This window comes from Mustela putorius, unplaced genomic scaffold (genome assembly GCF_011764305.1).
Source record: "Mustela putorius furo isolate JIRA1106 unplaced genomic scaffold, ASM1176430v1.1 tig00537303_pilon_pilon_pilon, whole genome shotgun sequence".
Lineage (NCBI taxonomy): Eukaryota > Metazoa > Chordata > Mammalia > Carnivora > Mustelidae > Mustela > Mustela putorius.
In genome coordinates, this window is record NW_025422441.1 from 194397 (window position 1) to 220723 (window position 26327).

The 26327-nt window shown below is 58.2% G+C and overlaps 2 protein-coding genes across 8 annotated transcripts; one reads left to right on the top strand and one right to left on the bottom strand.

The window, feature by feature from the left end:
- Positions 1-418: 418 nt before the first annotated feature.
- On the top strand, positions 419-13403 carry ZNF7 (zinc finger protein 7). Of its 7 annotated transcripts, none has more exons than XM_013049377.2 (5): positions 419-580; positions 1676-1720; positions 2083-2242; positions 5618-5734; positions 8986-13403. In XM_013049377.2, the coding sequence occupies exons 2-5, from the start codon at positions 1694-1696 to the stop codon at positions 10773-10775; spliced, it is 2094 nt and encodes a 697-aa protein (XP_012904831.1). In that variant the 5' UTR covers positions 419-580; positions 1676-1693; the 3' UTR covers positions 10776-13403. The 7 variants fall into 7 exon arrangements, with proteins under 7 accessions (XP_012904831.1, XP_012904832.1, XP_044929974.1 ...); XM_013049378.2 differs by having other exon boundaries at positions 2116-2242; XM_045074039.1 differs by adding an exon at positions 4028-5136 and having other exon boundaries at positions 509-580; positions 1676-2242.
- A 4786-nt stretch (positions 13404-18189) lies between these two features.
- Positions 18190-19052, bottom strand: COMMD5 (COMM domain containing 5). Its single transcript, XM_004779374.3, has one exon. It carries the CDS (start codon positions 19050-19052, stop codon positions 18378-18380), a length of 675 nt encoding a protein of 224 aa, XP_004779431.1. The 3' UTR covers positions 18190-18377.
- Positions 19053-26327: the final 7275 nt, after the last annotated feature.

Genomic DNA, 26327 nt, shown 5'->3' on the forward strand with positions numbered 1-26327 from the left:
CGCGCCCCCCGCCCTGTCCCAACGGTGGCCTCCGCCTAGCTCAAGACCCCCACCCACCCAGAACACAGCGGCCGTGTCCACTCGGCTTCTCCGCCCTCCTCCCCCGCTGACCGCTCCCCCGTGCCCTCTGCGCCCGGGGCCGGGGCGTCTCGGCTGCCCGGAACGTGCCCAGCGGGAGCTTCCGTAGAAAAGCCCGGGCACAGACGCGGTGCGGGGACCCGACGTAGGCGGGGCCCGGCCGGGGCGACCCGCAAGCTTTCCACCTGCTTCGCCCAGGTGGGTTCCGCCCTCTGGACGGCGGGTCCTTCGCCTCCCGCGGCTGCGAGACCCGGGCCCCGCCCGTCTCTCCACTTTGGCCCCGCCCCTCCCTTGGCCCCGCCCACGGCCCGGTCCTTTCGCCGGCGCTCTGGCCCCGCCCCTTCCCTCGCACGCGGGCCGCGAGGCTGGGAACCACGGAGACGACCGAGCCTCCGCGCCGCCCAGAGAGGCCGGAAGTCTGCGAGACGGGGCGGGAGCGTGCGTCGAAGGCCCGCTTCCGGTCTTGTCGCGCGTTCCGAGCCTCGGGCGGTCGGCGGGGAGGGTGAGTGGGCGCGTCGGGCGCGGACTCGGGACCGGGCGGCTTACGCGCTCCTGGGCTCGGGCGGAGTGGCAGCTGGCCGAGCCCCGCGTCCGGCCGCCTCCGGCACGGCGGGGCGGCGCGGGTGGCGCGAGCGGCTTGGGGGCGCCGTGGGCGCCTGGCGCGGGGGGTGGTCGAGCTGCGGCCGCCGTGGCCCGCGGCGGCGGGAGGCCTGAGGCCGAGTCCTGCAGGCCCGGCCGCGTAGCGCGGGGCTGGCGGCGGGCTCCTCCCGCGGCCTTCGCCCGGCTCTCGGCCTGCCCCGCGCGGGGTGCCCCCTCCCGCGGGACCGCCGCCTCTCGGTCCTCGTTCCCCCGTTTGCGGCCCGGGGAGACCCGACGCCAGCGGCCGCGGCCCGAGGCGCTGTCCGCGTCCCCGAGCTCTGCTGCCGCTCGGCCTGCTGCGCTCCGGGGGGACCCGCGTCCCTGCGGCGCGAGCGGGTCCCTGCTGCCCGGGTCCGCTCCCGGGACCCGCAGCCGCGGCCGCCGCCCACGAGCCACTTTCTGAGCCAGAAGCTCCCCCGGGAAGCCGCTTCTCAGTCCGACCGGGGGGAGGAGCAGGTGCGTGCGGGCGGCGGGGTTCCTCCCGCCCCGCCGCTTCCCGCCGTCCGCCGTCCCGGCCGCGCCGCCGCCTCCGCGCCGCCGCCGGCGCCCCCGCACCTCCCTCCCCGCGGTCCGGTGAGCGCCTCCGGGACCGGTGCATCAGCGTAACCGTCTCCCAGTGGAGAGGCTTCGGAGTTTCTCCCCGCGAGGCGCGGACTCGCAAGTTTGGCTCCTCAGACCGCTTCCCGAAGGCGGTTCTGCCCGGTGCACGGCTGCGTCCCCTGCGGGCCTAGTCGGGACCTGGCGGAGCCCGCAGCCCCCCGCGCCGCCCGCCCTGTGTCTGGAGTGACTCTCGCCCCTCACACGCGCGGGAAGAGGAAGGGGGCTTCGGGGGCAGATGCTCAGGAGCTGGGGCCACTTGGGCTCCACCTTATGTCCCTGCTGAGGAGCACAGTACCCGCATTCAGGGGTAGGGGTCCGCCGGCACCCTGACCTCTGACCCTCTCATCACTGCCGGCAGGTTCCTCGGCCTGGACGCATGGATGCCCACTCACCGAGCCTCATGGTAGGAGTCTGCCTGCCTCCGGGCCCTCCCTTGTCGTGTGAGGGCCCCTGCCTTTCCCGTGGGAACCTACCCTGCCCCTGGGCCTCGTCCTCGACCCTGAACTGGCCCCTCTGGCCCTTGCCAGGCTCAGGCATGTCCGCCCTCAAGGGAGTGAGCAGACCCCTGCCCAGACTGGGGCCTGCCAGAGGCCCTTACTGGGGGAGGTTTGTAGGTCACCAGGATCCGGCTGCCTCCTCCTCCTCCATACTGCCTCGCCCTCAGTTTTTAGAGCCAAAGGGGCCTGGTGACAGTCTCCTCCGGCCCTGTGGTGCATGTGCCTGAGACACACCATGAGGTGGAGCCAGAGTGGGGCTGGCACCCAGGGTTCCCTGGGGTGCTGCTGTATGTCTTTTCAGGAGGCGGTGACATTCGGTGATGTGGCCGTACACTTCTCGAGGGAGGAGTGGCAGTGTCTGGACCCTGGCCAGAGGGCCCTCTACAAGGAGGTGATGCTGGAGAACCACAGCAGTGTGGCTGGACTAGGTGAGGCTGCGTTTTGGGACCCCTCCCCCACATCACTGGTCAGCACCCATATAGCCAGGCTGAGGGGTGATGTGGGCAGTGGGTCTTTCTAGGTCAGGAGCTTACCCTGGGAGGTGTCACAGCGAGTTCTGTGCATTATAAATAACTTTTTCCATCCTGTTTATTAACTTCGTGGGGTCAGATTTTAATGAAATTAAGTCCATTTGTTTTTGCCTTATGAGTTGTACCTTAAATTTTATTTAAAAGTTCTTTCCTACTCCAACGTCATAGAGACAATCTGTATGTTCTCCTGTGGATTTTTTTTTTTTTTAAGATTTTATTTATTTATTTGTCAGAGAGCGAGCGGGAGCGAGCACAGGCAGACAGAGTGGAAGCAGAGTCAGAGGGAGAAGCAGGCTCCCTGCGGAGCAAGGAGCCTGATGTGGGACTCGATCCCAGGACGCTGGGATCATGACCTGAGCCGAAGGTGGAGGCTTTAACCCACTGAGCCACCCAGGGGCCCCAATGTTGCTATGTTTTTAACTGGTTATTGTTGCGATATGAAATTTTGTTGGTTTTGGAGGGTTGATCTTGTACTTGGCAACTTTGTTGAACTTGCTGCTAGTCTGGTGCTGGATTCTAGGAGGAGGACCCTGCCCCTGGGAGGGTGATGTTTTCCCTCTTGGTCCCACAGGATCTCAGCTTTTAGCCGGGGCCAGAGCCCTAGTGCTGTAGACAGGACTGCTGTGGGCAGGCCTGTTGGTTCCTCATTTTAAAGGGAATACTTCTAGGGGTGTGTGGCTGGCTCACTTGGTGGAGTGAACTCTCGATCTCAGGGTTGTAAGTTTGAGCCCCACATTGGGTGTGGAGATCACTTTTAAAAATTTTAAGAAATAACACGGGGCGCCTGGGTGGCTCAGTGGGTTAAGCCGCTGCCTTCGGCTCAGGTCATGATCTCGGGGTCCTGGGATCGAGTCCCGCATCGGGCTCTCTGCTCAGCAGGGAGCCTGCTTCCTCCTCTCTCTCTGCCTGCTTCTCTGCCTGCTTGTGATCTCTGTCAAATAAATAAATAAAATCTTTAAAAAAAAAAAAAAAGAAAGAAAGAACAACAACAACAAAAAAAACCCCTCTTCTTTCAAAAAAAAAAATAACACATCTAATTAAAATCAGAAGAGGGTGCCTGGGTGGCTCAGTGGGTTAAGCCTCTGTCTTCAGCTCGGGTCATGAGGGTCCTGGGATCGAGCCCCGCATCGGGCTCTCTGCTCAGCGAGGAGCCTGCTTCCTCCTCTCTCTCTGCCTGCCTCTCTGCCTACTGGTGATCTCTCTCTGTGTGTCAAATAAATAAATGAAATCTTTTAAAAAATAAAATACAAACAAAAGGAAGTAGCTGAGGAATTTTCTTTTCAATCATAAACAAGTACATTGGGCGGGACACCTGGCAGAGCCAGTCGGTGGTGGAGCATGCAACTCCCTGGTCTTGGGGTTGTGAGTTCAAGCCACATGTTGGGTGTAGAGATTACTAAAAAATAAAGTTTAAAAAAAGAAAAGCAAGTACATTGAATTTCAAATTCTTTTTTGCATCAGTTGAGAATTTGTATATTCTTTTTAAGTTTATTAGTCTAGTAAATTACATTGACATTTTGTTTTATTTCTGGAATAAACCCTACTTAAATTATACTTTACATATAAACTTTGATATCATTTTGGACTCAGGTAGTATTGTATTTCAGATTTTTCATCCGTGTTCATAGTTAATTGGACTTAATTTGTTTATTTGTGTGAATTGTTCTTGTGTATTTTTGGCAGATGGCAGTTGGCATATCAGTTTCGTAAGACGAACGGGGTATCTTTTTAATTTCTGGAAGAATTTATGAATGTGGAATTGTGGTTGTTGGTGGAGCTCTCATGTAAAACCCTCTGGGCCTTGGGCCCTTGGGCAAGGACGGTTGAGTGCTAGCGTTTGTTTTCTTAGTGACTAAGAGTCTGTTAAGTTTATGAATTTTTTTTGTGCTAATTTTCTCATTTATATGTCACATTACAAGTTGATGTGTTCGTTTGGATGTTGAATTGCTTCACCGTCTGTTTGCTCTTTATTTTTAGTCTCCATACGTGTGTAGTTATTTCCCTGGTGTATTTTTTTAACTGTGTTGGCCTTGATTGGTTTTGCCATGAAACTGTCATTTTTGTCTTTCCAAAGAACCAGTCAGCGTCCGGTTTTGCGGATCTCCCTTTGCAGTGGGGGGATGTGGGTACCTTTGTTGTCTAATCATTGAATCCTGCTCCACGGATATTTTCTTCTTCCTTATAGGGGTTTGCTGTGTTGATTTGCCCCCAACTTCTTGAATTTGATATTTACCTCGTTTGTGTTTAACTCTTTTCATTTCTAGTAAATGTATTTAAAAATGAAAAAGTTTATGTGTAAGTACTACTTAAACTTCATTCCGCAAGTTTGATAGTAAATATAGCTGCCACGTCGTAATTTGTTACTCAGTTTTCAGGTAGCTAATGGTTTTGAGGTACCTGTGCCTACCTTCATATCCAGTTGCATTTTGGTTGGGGCACAGTGTGGTATTGTCCTTGAATGGGGCCATGCCCCCCTCCATAGCTGAAGCACCCCAAGGGTGTTTCTCTGTGGACATCCCACGTGTACTTGGAAAGGACAGTGTTTCCCGCTGAGCATGGGGTCCCGTGTGCACATGAGGCCTTCACCCACGGGCTCCCTGCCTGCCCTCCCCCATCTCCACAGCCGGAAGGAAGCCCTGACCACAGGGTTTGCTCAGCCCTTGAATGGGCTGGGAGGACACCACAGCGCTGTCCCCCCAGTGTGGGGGCTGGTGGCCCTGGAAGGTGGCTGCCACTGCAGTCTGCTGAGGCCCCCACGGATTGGCACGAGGACATGAGGCAGGGGCAGCCAGGTGAGGGTCAGACTTCAGCACCTTCTGAATTAAAATCTATTCCTCTGTTGGTTTGTTGTTTTTTTTTTTCTTGTTTCTTGTTTTTTGGCCACTGGTACCCCCGGAATGTTTCAGCTCTGAACTGGGGGATAGTCCATCTCTGCTGAGGGAAGTGCCAGCAGTGTCTGACTGCTTTCTCCCTAGGCTAGAGCTGGCCTGCTCTTTGCAGACTCTCTGGTGTCAGATCCCCTGAGGATCCTGGCCCTGCTGTGGAAGGGGATGGGCTGAGAATCCAGGGGTCTCATTGTCAAACCTCAGGAGCTGGACGGATCTGGCCAGAGAGGGCCACTATGTTCACAGCCTCACCCTGATGCTCCCTTCGGAGGCTCTCCCTGTGCTGCAGTGGCCCCCTGCCTACTTACTCCTGGAAACCAAGGGTGCTGGGCCCAGTATTGTACCCTCAGCCATGTTGACACAGTCCCCTTCTCTGCCATCCCCACAGCAGGATTCCTGGTCTTCAAGCCTGAGCTGATCTCCCGGCTGGAGCAGGGGCAGGAGCCATGGGTCCTTGACCTGAAGGGAGTCGAGGGGAGAGAGGGGGCAAGAACCTTCCTTACAGGTGAGGCTCAGGCTTAAGAAGCTTCTGGGGGCGGGTGAGGAGGTGTTCAGAGAACCCATGCCCAGCAAGGACTGAGAGGGATGGACCCCAGGGACTGGCCACACAAGCACGCTGGGCTGCATCTGAACACCCTGGGCCCCAGGTGGGCCACTGACAGCATCACCCAGTCACGGAGTTGCACTGGGGGAGACTGAACTGCAGAAAGGCAGGGACGTGAAATTCTTGCGTGTTTCGGCAAAACCATTTGTTGTTCAGTTTCTGATTTTACTAATGTTCTTATTAAGCAGAGGTATGGATCCATGGGAACCACCAAGCTTGATTCTTAGCAGCTGTTCAGGCGAATGTCAGTTCCCTCCCTCTCACCAACAGCTCCCTCCAGAACTACTTGGGGCCTCTCAGATCAGGCTTCAGGGCAGTGGCAGTGCCCTGGGGCTCATGGACCAAAGCGCCACAGACAGGCCTGAAACCACAGAGATTTCATCGTCTCGCGGTTCTGGAAGCCAAAATCCAGGCATCAGCAGCTTCCTGTCCCCTGTGAAACCTAGAAGGGATGACCCTTCCTAGCTCCTCCAGCTTCTGGTGGCCCCAGGCTTTGTTCTTTGGCTTGTGTCCGTGTCACTCCAGGGTCTGCCTCCATCGTCACCTGGCCTCCCCATGTCTTGGAAGGTACCGTTGTACTGGGTTAGGCCTGTCCTTACTTCAGTGCGACCTCTTCTTAACGAACACTGTCTCAACAGTCCTGTTTACAGATCCAGTTATATTCTGAGGTCCTGGCTTCGGGGCGGGGGCACAGTCAGCGCATAACGGGCATCTGTCACCTCACAGTGTTGGCTCCCACTGGGCTTTGCTGAGGAGATGACGGTGCCCCCAGCCTTAGCTGGCCCTCCCTGGCAGACATGTTGCCAGTTCGGCTCAGGCACTATGACGGCATGATCTTCACCACAGAAAGGAATCCTTGCTAACTGCCGTGTCCCACGGTCACTGCCACAGCGGAGCAGGGCCTGGCACCACGTGCTCTGGAAGCAGGTTGGCATCAGACTGTGCCAGCAAACGGTAGTGCGCTTCCGGCCTGGGAGGGCCTGCAGTTGTCCTTACAGCAGCTGTGTAAAGCATCGTCACACACTTCATTGTGTGCAAGGCGGCAGCGGTTGGGCAGCTGTGTTGGGAACCCTGATCCCAGCCCCCAGCATCCTTGGCTCTATATCGGAAGGCCCAGCTTTCCACTTGAGGCCCCTTTCCTCTCCTTCCTGGGAAGAGGGTAAAGCTGTAGGCTAGCCCAGCTAAAACCCAGCCACCATTCAATACCTCCAAGGTGGAGGGGAGATCTCAGAGGGGTACCATGGCAGAAAAGCTAGCTGGAGCTGGCAGAACCGGGGTAGTTCGGGGGTTTATGTGCAGCAAATGGTTTTTAATGGTGATGAGGCGGCAGCAAAGAACCCCCCCCCCCTCCCCCGTGAGATAGAGACCTGCTCTTGGGCCTAAGAACACAGGGCAGGAGCGCGGCCTCGCCGATGGAAGCGTGTGGCACGCGCTGGACGATGCACGTGCCCAGAGGTGTTACTTGTGCCTGCCTCGTCCAGCAGACAGCCGAGGGGTGGCCCAGAGCAGTAGCGGGGTGCAGAGCTGCACACCTGTCCCCACACACACACCTGTTCTCTGAGGGAAAACCACTTCTGAAGAGAGGGAGCATATGCAAGGAAGCCCCTGAGGCTGGTGCTGGGGCGTGCTGTGTGGGGAGGCTTCACAGCCTCGGTTCTAGGGAACCAGATGGAGGCCGACAGCCGTGAGCTCAGTGGTTTTGAGGCTGCTTAGCCACATGAGGTTATCCTTTTCCCTCTCGTGAGCAGGAGGTCCCAGTCCCCCGCCACTGTAGACCTCACCGTGTTCTTCCCTGGTGTCCGGTAAGGCCTCTGCTTTCCAGCAGGAGGCAGCGGAGAGCGGTACTTCTCTATCTGCTCATCTCCCAGTCAGGGAGACCTGGCCAGCACCCCACAGCCAGTCCTGCCTTATGGAAGGGTGTGTGGTTGTGCATCGAGGACCAGGCAGGGGATGCCTCGTTTCATAAGGACACAGACAGGTCAAAAGGGCAGTTGTTCGGGGAACAGACCTGGGTCCATTCCTGATGGTCTCATGAGCTGTGTGACTGAGGAGCCCCAGAGTCCTTACCTGTGGGATGGTGATTCCACCGCTGACCTCACTGGATCGTCATGAAGACTCATCGAGGAACGGCGGAATTAAGTGTTCCTTAGCCACCGGAGATGCTCTGTGTGGGATGGCCTTTGGTTCACCTGGGCCCGCCCATGAACTGTGGATCCCTGGAGCTGGAGAGGGTGCTTTAGGGACCACCAAGAGCCCTAGAACTAGGCCCTGGAGGATTTTGCTGTGGGGTAGTAAGGAGCTGCTCGTAACTGGTTGTCACACTGGTTACGAAGTTGGTTGTGATGCGAGTTACAATTCTGGGCATGATCACGGACACCACGGAGGTGTCTGACATTGCCAAGGTGCTCTCTAGGATTACAGAGTAGGAGATAGCCGGACACGTACTCGGAGGGTCCAAAAGGAAGGTGGATGGATGTTGGGAAGCCTTGTGGGGGGCAGGCCAGGGTAGCTTGAGCTTCCAGAACCCCAAGGGAACAAGAAAGCAGTAGGACCCCTGGGTGTGGCCTCCTGGAAGCCGAGGGCCACAAGCAGTGGTTGTGCACGGGCAGGGCTGCATCAGGGTGGCTTGGCAGCGGCTGGAGACAACAGAATTCGGGCCTGGGGTCCCACTCAGAGCCCCAGCTGGCCCCTCAGGCTCGCCCCTGCTATGCCCCTCAGCAGCCGCCCAGCCTTATTTTCCTCCAAGCTTGCCCGTCCCCCAGCTCAAAGTCTTCAGACCCTCTTGCCCTCCACCTCCTCTGGGTCCAGGAGCCTCTGGCCACACTTGCCAGGCTGTCGGGCTCACGGTGTCTGTATGGATTTTCACTCATCCCAGATCCCCGCAGGATGGCCCTCTCCTCATACTCAGACACAGGAGTGCACGGTTGTTGAATGAATGCATGAAGTAAAAGTATTAATGAAACCAGATTTTGAAAACTGTCAAAGGCATGACTTCTGGTAGTGTTTGTCCGTGTGGGTGTGTCCTTGCTTGATGCAGCCCGACCCGGCAGGGGTGCGGTTCCCAGGGATGGTGCCGCCCCTGTCCCCACCCCTGGTGTTTGTCCCGTCTGGAAGCACGGGGTGTAAGGGGCATTCTTTCCTGTCTCTTTCAGATTCTGCAGTTGGGATTGTGAGTGAGCAGGCCTGTGAGGACATGGATGTTCTAAAGTCAGAGCCCTGTGTGGCGACGGTCAGAAGCCCCTCACAGGGTTTTCCTCAGACTTACAGCTTGAGAGACCCCTGTGATTCTGAGGTCTGGTCGGGGACTAAGCCAGGCTCCCTCCAGAAAAAGTGCTTGAACTCAGGGACCGTGGCTACCAGGAAGACCTTCGCCAAGGAGGGTGCCCAGGGTTGTGGCGAGCTGGAGAGCAGTGGTGGCCTGGCTGGTCATCCTGGCAGAAGTCCAGGAGGTGCTGCTGAGGGGACATCCCGAGGGTGTGACCTGTGTGGCACAGGTTTCAGATCAGACATTGTTCTGCATCAAGGAATGAATACACAGAAAAAACCTAGTAGATGTCCAGAGTGCAAAAAAAATTTACCCGATTGTTTACAGGGGAGAAATGGAAGTAAGTGCCACAGAGAGAAGCCCTACGAGTGTGCGGAGTGCGGGAAGGGCTTCAGGTTATGCTCGCAGCTCAACCAGCACCAGAGAATCCACACTGGAGAAAAGCCTTTCAAATGCGTCGAGTGTGGAAAAGCCTTTCGTCTGAGCTCAAAACTCATTCAGCATCAAAGGATTCATACCGGAGAGAAGCCCTACAGGTGTGAGGAGTGTGGGAAGGCCTTCGGTCAGAGCTCCAGCCTCATCCACCACCAGAGGGTGCACACCGGGGAGAGGCCCTATGGCTGTCGGGAGTGCGGGAAGGCCTTCAGCCAGCAGTCCCAGCTGGTCCGACACCAGAGGACCCACACCGGGGAGAGGCCCTACCAGTGCCAGGAGTGTGGGAAGGCCTTCAGCCAGAGCTCCACGCTGGCCCAGCACCAGCGGATGCACGCTGGGGACAGACCCCAACTTCCACGGAGCCCAGATGGTCCCAGCCTCATTGCGCATCAGAGAAGCCATCCTGCAGAGAAGCCGTTTAAGTGTGACGAGTGTGGGAAGGCCTTCAGGTGGGTGTCCCGCCTCAGTCAGCACCAGCTGACCCACACCGGAGAGAAACCTTACAAATGCAACAAGTGTGCAAAAGCCTTTGGTTGCAGCTCACGACTTATTCGCCACCAGAGAACTCACACTGGAGAAAAACCATTTAAGTGTGAGGAGTGTGGGAAAGGCTTTGTCCAGGGCTCACACCTAATTCAGCACCAGCGAATTCACACTGGAGAGAAGCCCTATGAGTGTAGTGACTGTGGAAAAGCCTTCAGCCAGAGCTCAAGCCTCATTTACCATCAGAGAATCCATAAGGGAGAGAAGCCCTACGAGTGCCTCGAATGTGGAAAAGCTTTCAGCATGAGCACACAGCTCACGATACATCAGAGGGTCCACACTGGGGAGAGACCCTACAAGTGTACCGAATGCGGGAAAGCCTTCAGTCAGAACTCCACCCTTTTCCAGCACCAGATCATCCACGCAGGAGTGAAGCCCTACGGGTGCAGCGAGTGTGGGAAGGCCTTCAGCCGGAGCTCCTATCTTATCGAGCACCAGAGGATCCACACGCGGGCCCAGTGGTATCATGAGTATGGGGGTACCTTGGACGCTTCCGCCCACGTGAGCCGCAGAAAAGTCAATACTGTAAAGAAACTGCATAAGTGTAATGAATGTGAGAAAATATTCAGGTGGCGCTCACATCTCATCATACATCAGAGAATTCACACCGGAGAGAAACCTTACAAATGTAACGATTGTGGCAAAGCTTTTAATCGGAGCTCAAGGCTTACTCAGCATCAGAAAATTCACATGGGGTAGATCACTTACCTTTATAAATGTGTGTAAGTGTGAGTAAACCTACAGCCTTAACTTTACGTATTTTATATGGGATCATTTATACTAAGAATTTAGAATGTGGGGAGAGTCCAAATTCCTATAAAGTGGATGTTCCTTTGCTGGAATGTGTGACCTTCGCCCGCTCAGCAAAGCCTGTGTCCCTTGAGTCAGGGTGCACATGTGTAGGGTTTTGAGTTCACAGAGGGAAGACCCTTGGTCCTGTGGATGAGGAAGATCATGGGAAAAGGCCTGTGAGTGTTGCTGCACAGCTTAGAAGTTACCTAAAGTGTTTCCCCTGAGCACTGGCCCCTCAGACTGCCTTCAGCAATCAGGATGTGTTCGTTTGTGCTCATGGAAGCCCAGAGCGAGGGGGCCTAGAACTCCCTTCTCTTGCCTTCTTCACCTGACTCCTTCCGAGTCAGCTCCACCAGAGCAAGCCGGGGATATGCCAGAGGGCCCCGGGGACCCGGCTCTGCAGATAGGAGCTCGGATCAGCACGGGACTCCAGGAACCAAGGCCAGGTTGTGATTGTGGGACCTATTCTGCGACTCTGGGATGTCACTGTCCTGGAAATCCAGAGTCTCTCTGCTCGCCAGCATCATCACAGGCTGATCGGAAGAACTGAACTGTGAGAGCTCTCCCCCTGACCCAGCTCGGAGACCCCCGAGCCAGCGTCTCCAGCCAAACCCAGTGCAGACCTGGCCTCAGTAGGAAGAGCTCATGGGAGCCCAGCGGATGCCCTCCAGAGGCCAGGGTGTGACCCTTCCTGCTGCTTCCCAGACTTCCTCAGACTTGGTCCTGCCGTACGAACTGCCAGAACTGGGAAGGTCTGCAAGCGGACAGTGGGCCTGTTATCTTTCCGCAGAGGCTGGTAGAGATGGAGACAGACCGCTCCCAGCAGCGTGAGACTGAGGACGGTATGGATCGTGGCCCTGCCCTAGGGCCCTGGAGTCACCAACTGTGACAGCATTTGAGGGGACCAAAGGTTTTACTCAGACTGGCTACTACCTGCTGCCACTCACGTGGGACCTGTCGGTCATTGGCGTCACTGCCAGTTACCACTTAGACAAAATGTGGGCCAAAGAGTGCTCCTCCCTGTCCCGGTGGAGAGGCCCGTGTCTCCCACATACAGTTTGGGATGGTCCATGTGGGTTTCTGTTCTAGCACACGGACCAGGATCTCAGCCCAGTCACCAGCCACCAGAACTGCTGGTTAGCCAAGCACAAAGTCCGGTGTGCCGTCCGGCTGCAGCACTAGTTCTTGGGGTGAAGATTGTGCCCCAGACTGTACCTGCACCTTCGGAGGTGTCCCCTCTCCAGGTGCCAGGGCACGATGAAACCGCTGTGCCCGTTTCGGTAGCTGTAACTGCCTCTGCAGCTGTCCCTGCTCCACCCAGAACTTGGGTCCAGAAAGGCCAGTGTGAGAGGACCAGGGACTGTGGGCCCCCGTGGCTTAGGAATTCAGGTTGGCCACTGACTGTGCCGTCCCCGAACAGGAATCCTCTCTCGGCCATTTCCTGGGCAGTGATCGGACAGAGGGGTGAGAGGTTACATGAAGGCTTCCAAATTCCAACCTGGGCACGATGCTGTCTTCGACCAGCAGCTCCAGGCCAGCCAGAAAGGGCCAGAAGCTTCCACGTAAATCACCCAGGCCCCTGGATTTTCTCTTCGGATTGAGCTGGTTCTAGATCAGGGCCTGGAACATGGAGGCTGTTAGACTGGGTCGCTCTCATTCCTCGGGAGCTCCACAGGCTGACCAAAATCTGGGCGAGTCGATTCCTGTAAGTGCACTCATCTGGGAAGATGAAATTTAAGAACCGCCCGTCACAGCCATGAGCAGTCTCTTCTGTGAGACTCTCCCGTCTCCTGCCGGCACGGCCCTCATTGTTAGGTGGGCACCGCATGGTTCCAGCCCACGTGTGTGCAAATAAACACTTGAACACTTTGATGTACCTCACTTTACCTCTTTAAAGGCTTAAAAGCTAAGAAGGGTTTTTACATTTTTAAGTGGGGGAAGAAAAGACTATTTTGTGACATTTCAAAGTTCTGTTGAAATGAGATTTCAGTGTGACCAAATAAAGTTTATTGGAACAGAGCTGGCCACTCTTGTGCGACGCGAGCAAAGTTCTCACTTGCTGGCCTTGACCCCTTGGGTAGGAGCTCCATGCCCTCCAGCCTTAGAGGAGTCCTTTTTTCTCTCAATTCTGAGTGTGATTTGTTCACTCAAATGTCCCAATACAACCGAGAATTCAGTAGAAATAACCCCGGAGGCTTAGACTCCAGTCTGGAGCCTCCATCGCAGAGGTCAGGGTGAGGAGCCCTTTCTGAGCTGCACCCAGGCCAACGAGAAGCGTGGCGCTGGCCCGCTCGGCAGCTCTGAACTCCAACTGTGTCTGTGCACAGTCTCCAGCGGCTCTGCAGAGGGCGGGGAGGAGGGCCACCTGTCGGGGGTGCAAGCTTCGGGATCACGCGTCCTACTTTCAAGCTGTATCTCCCAGTTTGGGCTTCAGTGACTACGAATATTTTTAAGACTATCCAGAACTCTGTTTCAGAGCAGGTGTTACCTTGGATTTCTCTGTTGGAGACAATAAACTCTAGTTTTGACCTGAAACTGCTTTTTACTCAGTTACCAGATTAAGCTTTGATGTAGGACATTGGATTGGAACCACGGAGCTTCCTGGAAGCTTCACAAAGGGGTGGGGGCTGCAGAGCCCAGGTGAGTTCATGCAGTATGGGGCTCGCACTCAGAGCCCAGGAAATGTTTGTTTACACGTCCTGACCTCGAGCGTGGGGTTGCTCCCCAGGGCAGTATTCACTTGTTCAGCACTCGGGGAAGAGAGGAGGCCCGCTGGCATCAGTAATGTCCACGGAGGGGCACCTGGCGGGCTCCGGACAGTGGAGCGCATGACTTGATCTCGGGGTTGCTTGGAGCCCCACATTGAGTGTAGAGATTTTTTTTTAAAAGTTTCTACAGAGATCTGAAAAAGATCCAGAAAATGAAAAGGGTAATCTTGCAAGTGTGAACATCCATTCTCTGTACAAGGCCTTGTGCGGGCCTGGGAACAAAGATGGACCTCGGTCAGTGGTAGGGTTGACCACTGATGACGGTGCACAGCTGCTCAGGGCACACGGGGTCCACACGCCCCAGCCTGGCAAGAGCTGGGCTGGGGCAAGCGGAGCAGAGCCACCACCCACCACCTGGTTTCTGTAGGCCCCGGAGGGGAGGATGGTCTTTAAATGGCTGCAAACAAGAGGATTCTGTGACACGTGAAATCGAAGTTTCAACGCCAGTACAAAATTTTTATCGAACACGATTGTGCCCATTGATGTGTGTCATGTCTTCCTGCTTTCAAGCAAAAGTGGCCGAGCAGATGGAATCCTCGTGACCTGGGAAGCTGGCACAGTCGGGCCCGCCATCTCCTCCCATGGCAGCAGGGGAGTGGAGGGCAGGGCTGCCCTGCACTGCTGGGGGAGGGACGGCGAGCTCACGGCCACCATGTCCAGGACAGGGCTCCGCCCCAGCGCTCCTGATTGAAAGCGGTACAGACCCAGCCTTCTGGTGGGGGCTGGCAAGGGGGCAGAGCACTCAACCCCCCTTCCATGTGTCTGGAACCCGGCGGGAGCAGACCCTCCGGGGCCTGCGGAGTGGACCCACCCAACAGTGTGGAGACAGACTGCTGGCCACCCCAGCCAGGTGCACAGGGACGAGGGGGAGCAGGCCTCCGTGCCCTTTGGGCAGGGAAAGGGAGTGCTGACTCGGGGGCTTGTCCACTGGGCAACTCCTGGAACCCCCAGCCTCCATCAGCCCGTTTCGGCGTGCCTTCTCCCCGGAAGCGCTGCCGAGGGGCTTTAGGTGGGCTCCAAGTGAGAGCTCTGTCCTCTGAGGGCTTCTCAGGAAGGAGCTGTGTGCGTTCTCCCCGATGCCAGCAACGGGGTGGCCTGGAAAGCGCCTCTCCTCTCTACTCAATTTAAAACCACTGAGGCCCAGGTACGTGGCCCTTTGGTGGCAGCAGAGCTCGAGGCATCTTGAGCCTCGGGGCGTGTAAGCCTGGCTCAGACCCTAGGTCCCCACCCCTGCTTGCACCAGCCAGATTCCAGCCACCCTGCACGGCAGAAGCCCTCAGTGGCTCTCAGCCCGAGCCATGTGTCCACATGAGCTAGCCCCCCAGGTGAGGCTCGCTGCCCCTCCAGCCGGCCGGCACGGTCACTGTCCCAGCCAGCAGTCAAAGCACAGGACGCTGCCAGCGGGAAGCCCCGTCCAAGTCGGGAGGGAAGGCTGACCACGCCAGCTCCCCCATCAGCTGCTGGACACTGGACAGGCCTCTGACCTCTGCTCTGTTGCCTGTGCAGTGGGGAAACGTCAACCTGCAGCGAGCGACCACAGGGGCAGTGCTTGGACTGGAGCTCAGCACCGTCCGTTCCGCCCAGAAACGCCGCGTGCTTGCAGCTGCCTCGCCAGGGACTGGCCTGTGGAGACACGTCTACAGACGGTGCACCTCGGGCAGCTTGACGATATCAAGAGCTTTCAAATGTTCACATTCTGCGTCCTCTGTTCCCACTTCTAAACAGTTTCAGTACATGAAATGTTTTTACCACTAACGTCACTGTGATTTTAAGACTTTATTTGTTTATAACGAGAGAGAGATCACAAGTAGGCAGAGAGAGAGGAGGAAGCAGGCTCCCCGCTGAGCAGAGAGCCTGATGTGGGGCTCGATCCCAGGACCCTGAGACCATGACCTGAGCTGCAGGCAGAGGCTTAACCTACTGAGCCTCCCAGGCACCCCCGTCACTGTGATTTTTAACAGGGAAAAAAAAACCCACAGAAAGCTGCTACCCTCCGTGTCCCTCCCTCACCTCCAAAATCTCAACGTCGAAACCCTGATGCCCAGTGTAACGTATGAGGAGCTGGGGCCTTGGGGAGGCAACTCAGCGTGGGTTCAGAGCCCCCAGAGAACTCCCGACCCCTGGAACCTTGTGCCAGGAGAGGCCTGCACCGGCCAGGCCAGCCTGGGGTGCTCGGTTTGCTGCGTCCGAGGCGACATCATGCGCCCGCCCAGGAGACGGCATGTTCCGCAGCCACGAGCCACAGCTGCCACACTCGGGACTTCAGTGACCAGAGCTACCACACGCAGATGCAGCGCCCATTGGTCTCCGTGGCTGTCTGTGGGCAAAAGGACTTTGAGATTCTTTAAGTTTGTTTTTACTTTTTTTTCCCAAATGTATCCTGAGGATGTACTCCCTGAACACATGTAACAGTCACGACAGACACCTTGCACGGAACGCCTCCATCACTGGGCAGGGGGGGACACGGCGCTCAGCATGTGCGAGGGCCAAGCGGCAGCTGGACAGCCCTGTCCACTCCCGGCCTCGGGGCAGCAGGGCCCCTCTGGCCGCTGATGCTGCAGGTGACAGTCCGCACCCCTCAGTGGAGCCTGGCCCAGGCCCCACCTGGGGGCTCTAACCGGGATCGGCCTCTGCAACCCTACCCCTCCGTGGGCAGCACCACCCACCATGTCCTCCAGACCCACCCTACCGTGACCTGCACTCGGTGGGAGAATTATTACCGGAGAGGTGGTCGGCAGGGAGCTGGGCAGGGCTCGTGAGTTCTCAGGAAAGCTCCCACACGCCACTCAGGACGGTTTACCGGAGACTTGTGGGCAGGTGCCTGAGAGAGAGCCGACTGTGGAGGCAGGGACACTGCCGGGGGAACACAGACCGAAGCAAATGTCTGTGAAAATCAGGACCCCAAGTCCCCTGAGCGGGGGGGCCGGTTATGCTGGAAGCTACAGCGTTGGCCACGGGCCCGAACGCTCCCACCTGGGCTGCCAGCGGAGACCCCGCTCCCTCCACCCTGCGCGCTCACTGCCAAGGGCTCCGACCCGACCCAGCGGCAGGACGTGTTCGGAATGAGAGGAGGAGAGAGCCCTCCTCTCCCACACGTGCTCATGGCCAGAGGAAAGGCCGTCTGCAGGCCGCTCACCGGGACCCGACTCTGCCGGGACTCTGACCTCACGCTTCCGGCCTCCAGAACTGTGAGGACCCAGAGTTCCACTGTTTAAGCCACTTACTCTAGGAGGTCATGGCAGCCCGAGCTGCCTAAGACACCCACTCAGAAGGTCCCAGGAGTGGCCTCTGCGCCCCTTTCCCCAACTCCACCTCAACCCTGCAACAGTCTCTCCACCAGGCTCCCAGCCCGAGCCCCTGTGCTCTGCTCTCAACTCAGCGTCCGGTGAGGCCCTTGGAGAGCAACAGTGATGTCACCCCACTCCGCTCCAGGTGAGCCGAAGTCCTCAGAGAGGCCTTTGGGGCCTGCCCTCCCCACGCTCTGCTCACCCCCTCACCAGCCACAGCTGCCCAGCTCCCCCTGCCCAGACCCTCCCCTCCTCAGACCACTCTGCTCCCTTCAAATCTTTGCTCATAAACCATCTCCTCCCGGAGGCCTCACCCATGACCCAACTTAGGATGGCAGCCCAGCTCTTCCGGTCCTGGGTCCCTGCTCTATTTTTCTTTCTTTCTTTTTTAAAAAAGATTTTAGGGCATCTGGGAGGCTCAGTGGATCACGGCTCTGCCTTCAGTTCAGGTCATGATCTCAGGGTCCTGGAATCGAGCCCCACATCGGGCTCCCTGCTCGGTGGGGAGCCTGCTTCCCCCTCTCTGCCCATTTGTGATCTCTGTCAAATAAATAAATAAATAAATATTTTTAAAAAATATTTATTTGAGAGAAAGGGAAACACAAGAGGTGGGTAGAGGCTCTGAGCAGGGAGCCAGAGACAGGGCTCCATCCCAGGACCTGGGAATATGACCTAAGTCCAAGGCAGACCCTTAACTGACCAAGCCACCCAGGTGCCACTCCTTTCCCTTTGCAAGTATTTATTTATTTTGGAAAGAGAAAGAGAGCATGAGTGGGAGGGGGGGCAGAGGGAGAGAATCTCCAGCAGACTCCCTGCTGAGCAAGGAGTCTTGATCCCAGGACCCTGAGATCATGGCACGAGCGGAAATCAAGAGTCAGAGGCTTAATCGACCAAGCCACCCAGGGCCAACCCCCTACTCTCTTTCCGCAGCACTGACCCTCCTCTGACAAGCTTTGCGTCATTTTGTATTATGCATTTTGTAATGTCTCCCCCTCGCCACTACAATGTTAGCTCCATGAGGTCAAGGATGTGAGGCAGGAAAATGAAATGTCCACACTAGAACACAGGGTTGACAAAAGCAAATAAGCAGAGAGCTCAGACATTACATGAGGCCAGGCCGAGTGACCACTGTGTCCACACAAAGGCCGTGGCCTGGACTCCCGAAGGCAAGCACACACGGCCACCCCGGAGCAGCAGGCGCCCTCACCCAGCAACAAGACCAACAGCTGGGGGAGGGGGCAGTGCCACCTGATGCCCACCCAGGAGGACACTAGTTATAATTGCTTTATTTCCAGGAAAAAAAAGGAAGATCCAGGATTCTCAACGGAACAGACACTGACATGAGAACGTTCAAACATCTCACTGAGGAACGGCTCCTGGAAGGGCAGGCTTTGTCTGGGGACACCCGTCAGAGCCGGCTTTCCCCAGTGACTGCAATAGGGTCACAAGCTCGGTCAGGCCTGCAGTTTGAGCTCACACCTCTTCTCCAGGTCAGCCATCTCCTTGAGGACCAGCGCCACGCTGTACCGCAGCTCTTGGAACTTGGCTGTGGGGATCTCAAAGCGGTGTGCCGAGCCGTCTGAAAGCTTCAGCTGCATCAGGACACTTGGCTGTAGGGAACGTGCCAGGGCACTGGTGGAGATGGCCACATCCACCCTCCAGCACAAGTGGGAAACATGAGGCAGCCAGGCCCCCTGCTGCCTGGCCACAGAGTTGAGGAGAGGCCGTTGGCTGCCAAACACCACACTGGCCAAGTCTGTAACCAGGTCTTGGGGGATGCAGAGCTCCTGGAGTTGGTCCTGGAAAGCGTCGGGCTTCAGGCTGGCTGGGGGCAGCCGGATGGCCTGCTGGAGCAGAGTGTTTGTGCCGGCGAGGAGGACACCGAGCCGTTCTTCTGACAGGTCTGCACTAGCCTTGAGGCGCTGCACAGCCTCTCGGCAGTCCTCTCCCTGCAGACTGCTGACCACCAGCTTCAGCAACTTTCTGAATGTGCCCCTGTCCAGGTCTCCCAGGAGCCGGGGCATTGCGGCCACTTCTGGGGGGAGCTGGGCCCCCAGGAAACTCGCCCGGCCGCTGTGACTGTCGGCAGGGTAATGCAGGTATGGGGCTGCAGTCCCCACGGCAGACATGGCTGCTTCCTCCTCTTGATCAGGCCACCCAGAGGAAAGGTCCCAGCTGCAACTGCCAGGGCGGGGGAGAAGAGAAGTCCCGTAACTCCCATGTGCTCTGGGCCAGAAAAGGAGGGCTACCCTGGCCTCTGCCTTCAAGGTGCTGACAGCATGAATCTCCTACAACACCCAATGTCATGGGAGCTGCTCTGAGAGCAGGAGGCAGACGGGCCCCCTTGAATCCCAGGCAGAGAGGAGCCAGGAGCTGGCAGGGAAGGGGGACAGGGTGGGGAGGGAAAGAGAACCAGAAACCAGAAGAGGAGAAGTAAGTTCTCCAAATACCTAATGGAGAAAAGACTGAAGGAGAAGAAAAGCCCAGGGAACCCAGGGATGTAACAGCCGCTGCTGCGGTCACCAACCACACCAAGATCACTCCGCTTGGAATCGTGACGATGGCTTTGCAGGAGCCAATAAGGAAACGGAGGCTCAAACCCAACCGCGCAAGGACCAGAACCCAGGCCTGCCTATCGGAAGCCCCGCGGACGGCACAGCGCAGGAGCGCGCACCCAGGCGGGCAGCGCGGCGGCGACAACAGAGGCACCTGCGGTGTGTCAGTACCGGAAAGGAGTACAAGGTCCTGGCGCGCGTCGGGTGACCGAGCCACGCGCCCGCTTGTGCAGGAGAGGCGGGCTCGCCCGCTCCGAGCGCCGGACAGAGCGCGGCAGACACAGATCCCGCCCGCACGGCGCCCACCAGGCCCAGGGTGCTCACCACACAGCGAAGCGCGGGGGGCCGGGGGCACAGGGAGACCTCGACTGGCTTCACCGCACCGCATCCTCCGGGAAGGCCGGGGCCCCCTCGCCCTGCGTCAACGACCACGCAAGGCCCAAACTCGGGTTCTCCGCAGCTGCCCGGCCCCTACCAGGAACGGCCTTCCGCTGCCCCGGCCGCCCCGCTGCTCAGGCCCTGCTCCCGGGAGGCTGCCCCGCGCGGACGCTCCCCTGGCCGGCGGCCAGAGCAAGGAGCTGACAGAGACCGGCCGGGCTGGGGCTGCGCCCCGGGTTGGCCCGAGGGACCCCGGCCACCTGCCGCACGGCCGCCCACCACCCGCGGACCGCGCCCCAGGCTGCCCCGGGTCGGCTTCCGGAACTTCCCGGATAGAGCGGCCGAGGAGCCAAGGAGCGGTCTGCGGCCTCCGCCCCGAAAGAGCGACCCCAACCCCGCCCCCCAAAGCCCGAAACTCCCCCGCACCTGCCGAGCCCAGACTGCAGCGGAGCCGCCAAGCGAAGCCCACCGGCGCGGCCAGACCGGAACCCGGCAGGTTCCCGGAAGCTACCCCGAGTCACTTCCGGGCCGCTCTAGGACGCCGGGAGGACCGGGCCCTCTGTGATCCGGCCACGAGAGTCAGGCCCCCGGCGCCTGTAGTGAGGGGGTGGAGCAGCCGTGGTCGGCGGGGTGCACGTGCCGCCGTCGCCCGCGGGGACTTCACGGGCCGCTCAGGGAGCGGCGGGCGCTGGGCTCCGCTGGTGTCCGGGGCGGGGGCGGGGGCGGATCCTGACCCACCGGGGCGGACCCGGGAGAGGAGGGCCAGCGCCCAGACCCCGGGGTCGGGCCGCCCGCACCCCGCCCGGCAGCGCACCTGCGGGCGCCTGAGCTCCCGGCGGCACATGCGGAGGCCGGGCCGTGCGGGCTCCGCGGTCGCGAGTCGGCGCGGGGAGGGCGGACCCCCCGTCGGCACGGGAGCGGCCCCGGGGAGCACGTGGCCGGCGGGCGCACGCGGGCCGGGGCCGGACGCGGGCCGGGGCCGCTGCCCAGCGTCGGAAGCGCGACAAGCAAGAGGACGCGGCGTGGACCGACCGCGGTCGTGCGCGGAGACCCTGGTCCCAGCGGGGCGGGCTCGGCGGTGGGGCCTTCGGGCGGGCGCTGGGCCGTGAGGCTGGGGCCCCGACAGCGGGGGTCGCGCCTTCAGGAAGCGGACGGGGGACCGGGAGAAGCCGGCTGGCGACAGCCCGGGCCGGGGCTTCGGCCGAGCCGCCGAGCGGGCGCCGTCCGCTCGGGCTTCCCGTCTCCAGGACCCGGAGAAGAGTAAGGGATGGCGCGGGGGCGGCCGCAGGGGCCCTTCCAAGCCCTGGGCGGGAGCGGGGAGCAGAGGGTCTTGCGTCGCCTTAAGACGCTGCTCAGATCGACCCTCAAGTCAGCCCGCCGGTCCCGGTCCCGCGAAACGGGTTCCTCGGCGTGAAAGCGCCGGGAAGGGACCCTCGGTTGGGATGGCGCCACGAGGCCAGCAGGGGGCGCGCCGACCCCCTCGGAGTCCCGCCCGCCCGAAGTAGAGGCCTTTCCCTCTCCTCCCACGGCCCCCCGCAGCCCGGCCCAGGAGAAGCCGCTAGACTCCGGCCCCCAGTTTGGTCCGTTTACAACAGCCCCGCCTCGCTGGGCCCACCCGCCAGTCCGCACCGCGGTCGACGACCCGAGCTGCCGCGCTCTGTGCTCGCGGGGAAAACGGGTTTTGCCGGGAAAATGAGGAGCGGCCGCTGGCGAGAGTGCGGGCCGGGTCACCCCGCGGCGGGCTCAGTGGTCCGCGGTCGGCTTCCCGGCTGCCGCGACCCCCGGGTCGGCGGTGCTGGCGGGTCCGCGGCCTGCGGCTGCCGGGCCGGAGCCGAGGCTTTCGTGCTGCGGAAAGTGCGCGGTCTTAGTCTCCGGCCGCGGCCGTCGTGGTCTCGTCGAGTCCCGGGCGGTGCCTGCGGCCTCCGCGCCCGTGGGGGTCGGGACGCCCCGCTGAGCGGGTTCGCTTCCCCGACGGCGCGCGACGGCCTCGGGGTCTCTGCGGAGGCGTCACAGTCGTTCCCTGGTTTTCCCGGGCGCGTGGGTCGGTGTCGCCGCCACAGCCACGCGCTGACGTGCGGCCGACACCGAAGCGGCGCCTGTGTCGGATGCGTTTGGGGCGCGGGCCGTCCCGCCCCCGTCCTCTGAGTCTGCGGGCGCGCGTGCGGGCGGGTTTCGGGGGACGAGTCGGCGTCGGCGGCGCTGCTCCGCGAGGCTCGGCGCGATGCACCGTCCCGCGCCTGCCGCCCCGGCGACCCTAGTGCCTCCGTCGCTGCAGGTCTGGCCCTTGTAGACCCACAGGGAAGGGGGACGACAGGGAACGTGGCCTTCTGTGTCCGGTTCCTCTCCGCTTCGGCCGTTGTCGCCAAGGGCGGGCTTCCTGGTCTGAAGCTCCGCCCGCGCACGCGCAAGAACAGGTACGCGCGCCACGTGCGGCCTGTGCACGTAAGGTAACGTGGACACGTAGGTAACGTAACGTGGACACGTAGGTAACGTAACATGAACACGTAGGTTCCGCGCTCTTTGCCCGCCCACGCACCACGTGCGGCCTGTGCACGTAACGTAGCGTGGACACGTAGGTAACGTAACGTGGACACGTGGGTTCCGCGCTCTTTGCCCCCTTGGTTGACGGATTTCCTGTCTTGGCGCTTGGGAACGGCGCTGCGTGCACGTGGCGCGGCTGAGATCCTGGAGATCCCCTTTTCCGTTCTGCTGGGTGAATCCCCTAGAGTGGGGCTGCGGGTCGGGGGTCCTCGTGCTGTGGCCCCGTGTCGGCGGCGGTTGACCTTCGCACCAGCAGCGCGCAGTTCCGTTTCTCCGCACCCTCGCCCACACTTGTTGGGGGTTTGGTTTGTTTTGTTTAGAGTTTATGTATTTGACAGAGGTCACAGCAGGCAGAGAGAGGGGAAGCCGGTCCCCGTGGAGCAGGGAGCCGGACGCCGGGCCGTGACCTGAGCCGAAGGCAGAGGCTCAACCCGCGGAGCCCCCCAGGCGCCCTGTGCAGAAGCTTTAGTTTGTTGTACTCCCACTGGCGTGTTTTTGCTTCTCCTGCTTACGCTTGGTGTCACATGCCAAAACTCATCAATGTCAAGAAGCTTTACTCCTGTTTTCTTTTAGGAGTTTTACGGTTTTAGGGCGTATGTTTAAATATTTAATCCATTGGAGTTGATTATTGCATATGGTGTAAGATGAGGGTCCAGTTTCATTCTTTGGCATGTGGACATCCAGTTTCCCGACGTGAAATAACGAGAAACACATATATATGTCTCTGCCCCAAGTTCACACTAATATTTAGTCTTTGACTTCAGTTCAGCACCAAGCTTCTAAATGCCTTGCAATTTCCAAACTGATAGGAGTGTCTGAGTGATGGTGTCCAAAGTGATAGGCGTTTAAGGAGTGACCTTTAAAATGCTTGCAATTCCCTTGGTGATAGGAGTGTCTTTTTCTAAAGATTTATTTATTTATGAGAGAGCGAGCTTGTGTGCAAGTCAGGGGAGGTACAGAGGGAGAGAGTCCTCAAGCAGACTCCTTGCTGAGTGTGGAGCCCAGCCTGGGGCTCCATCTCATGACCCTGAGATGATGACCTGAGCCCAAAGCAAGAGCTGGACGTTCAACTAACTGGGCCACCAGGCACCGTGTGGAGTCTTTTATTCTAATGTGACTCTCAGTGTGCTCTTGAGTGGTCTGAGTAGAAGCTTGGAATGCTCAGTCCTACTCCCTTGTCCTCCAGAGAGGGAAGAGGGAATGGGAAATAAGTTAACTATCGGTCATGCCCATGCAATGAAGTCTTCATAAAAATCCCCAAAATGTGGGGTTCAGTGAACTCCAGGGTTGGTGAACACTTGGAGACGCGGGGAGAGTCACACCTTCGAGGGCATAGAGGACCCCATCCTGTGCTTCCCATCCGTCTAGCTGTTCCCGATGAGACTCTTTTTAATAAACTGGTAACTTAGTAAGCCAAGTGTTCTCAGCTCTGTCGGCCACTCTAGCAAATGGTCAAACCTGAGATGGTCGTGGAGCCTTTGACTTAACAGCCAGTTACTCAGAAGCACAGGTGACAGCCTGATCTTGGCAGTTGGGCTCTGAAGTGGAACTGAGTCCTTCCCTTGGGGAGCTGCCTCGACTTCCCCAGTCTGCCCGCTGTGTTTACACGGGGCTGGCATGGCCATCAGTACGCACACTGCAAGGCTGCCCTCCTTGCCCTTTTCCGACACACCGTTCTTACGTGACTTCCCAATTACTGCCCCTGACTTAGGGCTTTCAGACTGAAGACAAAAGGGAATCAAGAATTTCATGAGTCAACATTTCATTAGCAACTTTCTGAACCCATGAGCTCTTCCTTTTTCCCCAAATAGGCAACAGTTACCTTGCTTGGCAATCATGGTGGCCAAGAGAATGTTACTAACACACTTGCAATTACAGGGGCCTCATTTATAAGGGCTCCATGGTTGAGCTCTGAATCTTATTAACATGTTTGTGCTGAGGCCACACCTCCCAGGGCTGGTCCCCACCAGCTACCAAGCATGGCAGGGACACTAAGGCAGACCCATTTTTGGAATACACAGGATCCCAAGGTGGCAGACTTGGTCTCAGTACGTTTGCTTAGATGGCACAAGCCTGGGATGATTCCACCCAAAGTTCTCCTCTGTTTGGGTCAGACTTGAATTGTGGCCAGATAGTTCTCCCCATCTTCCCTGACTCCCTGCTTTCTCTTATGCCAGTTCTTTCCCTAATAAAACTTTTGCTTATATAATCCTGTCGTGGTATCTGCTTCTCGAAGTACCCAGACTAACACAGATGACCCGTGCATGGGTGGTCGAGACCACATCTGGGGCCGTTTGCCCACTGTCTGGTTGGTGAGGATGATGCTGTCCTGGTTAATAGGTGGCCTCTGGCACGAAATGGTGACTCCACTGCTAAGATGTCACCTGACCCAGTGGGAGGAAATGCCACCAGAAGTGCAATGACACGGGCATTTGGAAAACATGGGGGAGAATGACAGAGTCCTGAGATTTTGGAGCATGGCTGTGCCCTCTGCAGAAGAGAATTATTTGCCATTTGAGAAACAGGTCTTGGCATATTCCTGGACCCTGGTAGGTGGAAAAACGCTGATTATGGGAGATCAAGTGGCTATGTGTCCTTATACTCCTCCCATTACAAGATGAGGTCTATATGGCCTGCAAAGGCATAGTGTTAGGGAGGCCCAGCAGCGATCCATTATAAAGTGGAAATGGTACGTCCAGGATGATGCCCAAATATGGCCAGGGGACACAGGTAAGTTGAGTGAGCAGTTAGCCCAGCCTCGCATGTGCCTCACCCCCCCAGCTCACAGCCATGACCATATGGGGGTTTCTGCATGACCATGACCAGCTAAAGGAGGAAGGAGGGCGCTGACTTGCTTTCTAAGTGGATCAGCTCAGTACCTGGGTACATGTCAAAAACGGGCAGCAGCGGGACGCCTGGGTGGCTCAGTTGGTTGGACGACTGCCTTCAGCTCAGGTCAGGATCCTGGAGTCCCGGGATCGAGTCCCACCTCGGGCTCCTGGCTCCACGGGGAGTCTGCTTCTCCCTCCGACCTTCTCCTAGCTCTTGCTCTCTCTCACTGTCTCTCTCTCAAATAAATAAACAAAATATTAAAAAAAAAAAAAAAGGGCAGCAGCAGCTGCATTATAGCCACACACAAGCGTGGCCTTGAAAGCCAAGGGGAGGGAAGATCCCCGAGGGCTGGAGCTGCCAGCTGGGCACCTGCTCATCCAGCCTGTGTTGAGACACAAGTGGGTTGTGCTGAGAATATACAGATTCCTGGGCAGTGCCAGGGTCTTGGCTGCCTGGTTGGGGCCCAGAAGTAAGAGGGAGCTTGGGAACAAAAAGGTCTGGAGTAGAGGACATGGGAGTGGGCATGGAATGTGCAGATCTTTGTATTAGAGCTGAACCAGAAAGCATCCACCACAGAAGAGGCACCAAACAACCTAGAGGTCAAAAGAACTTGGGACATAAGCCAGCCTTCATACTCAGCCACTCGGAGCCAACAAAGTGGGTTCCTGAAAGTGCCTGTGGTAACAGAAATAGCTCTCCACGGGCTGCAGCATGACCCTGCCCCTGGGACAGGGCCTGTCTAGCAGCTGCCCCTTCTGACTGTCCAATGTGTGGGAACAAAGCTGACTACACCAGGAAGGCTGCTTCTACCCTGGAAAAGCCAGCAGTTTGTTCTCACAGAGATGGAGACCAGCTCTAGGCATGACTTCGCCTGACCTGCCCACCCTCAGCCAGTACACCTGGGGCTTGCAGACTGCTTCACCCACAGGCTTGGAATCTCACCTGGTGTGAGGTCCACATAGGGGACCCACTTTACAGTGACAGAAGTGTGAGACCCAGGGGTTGTGTCCTGTAGCATATTACCCAGAGGCAGCTGGCCTCACAGAATACTGGACTGGCCTGAGAGGTCAGCTGAGGCACAAGATTGAAGAAAGCCCC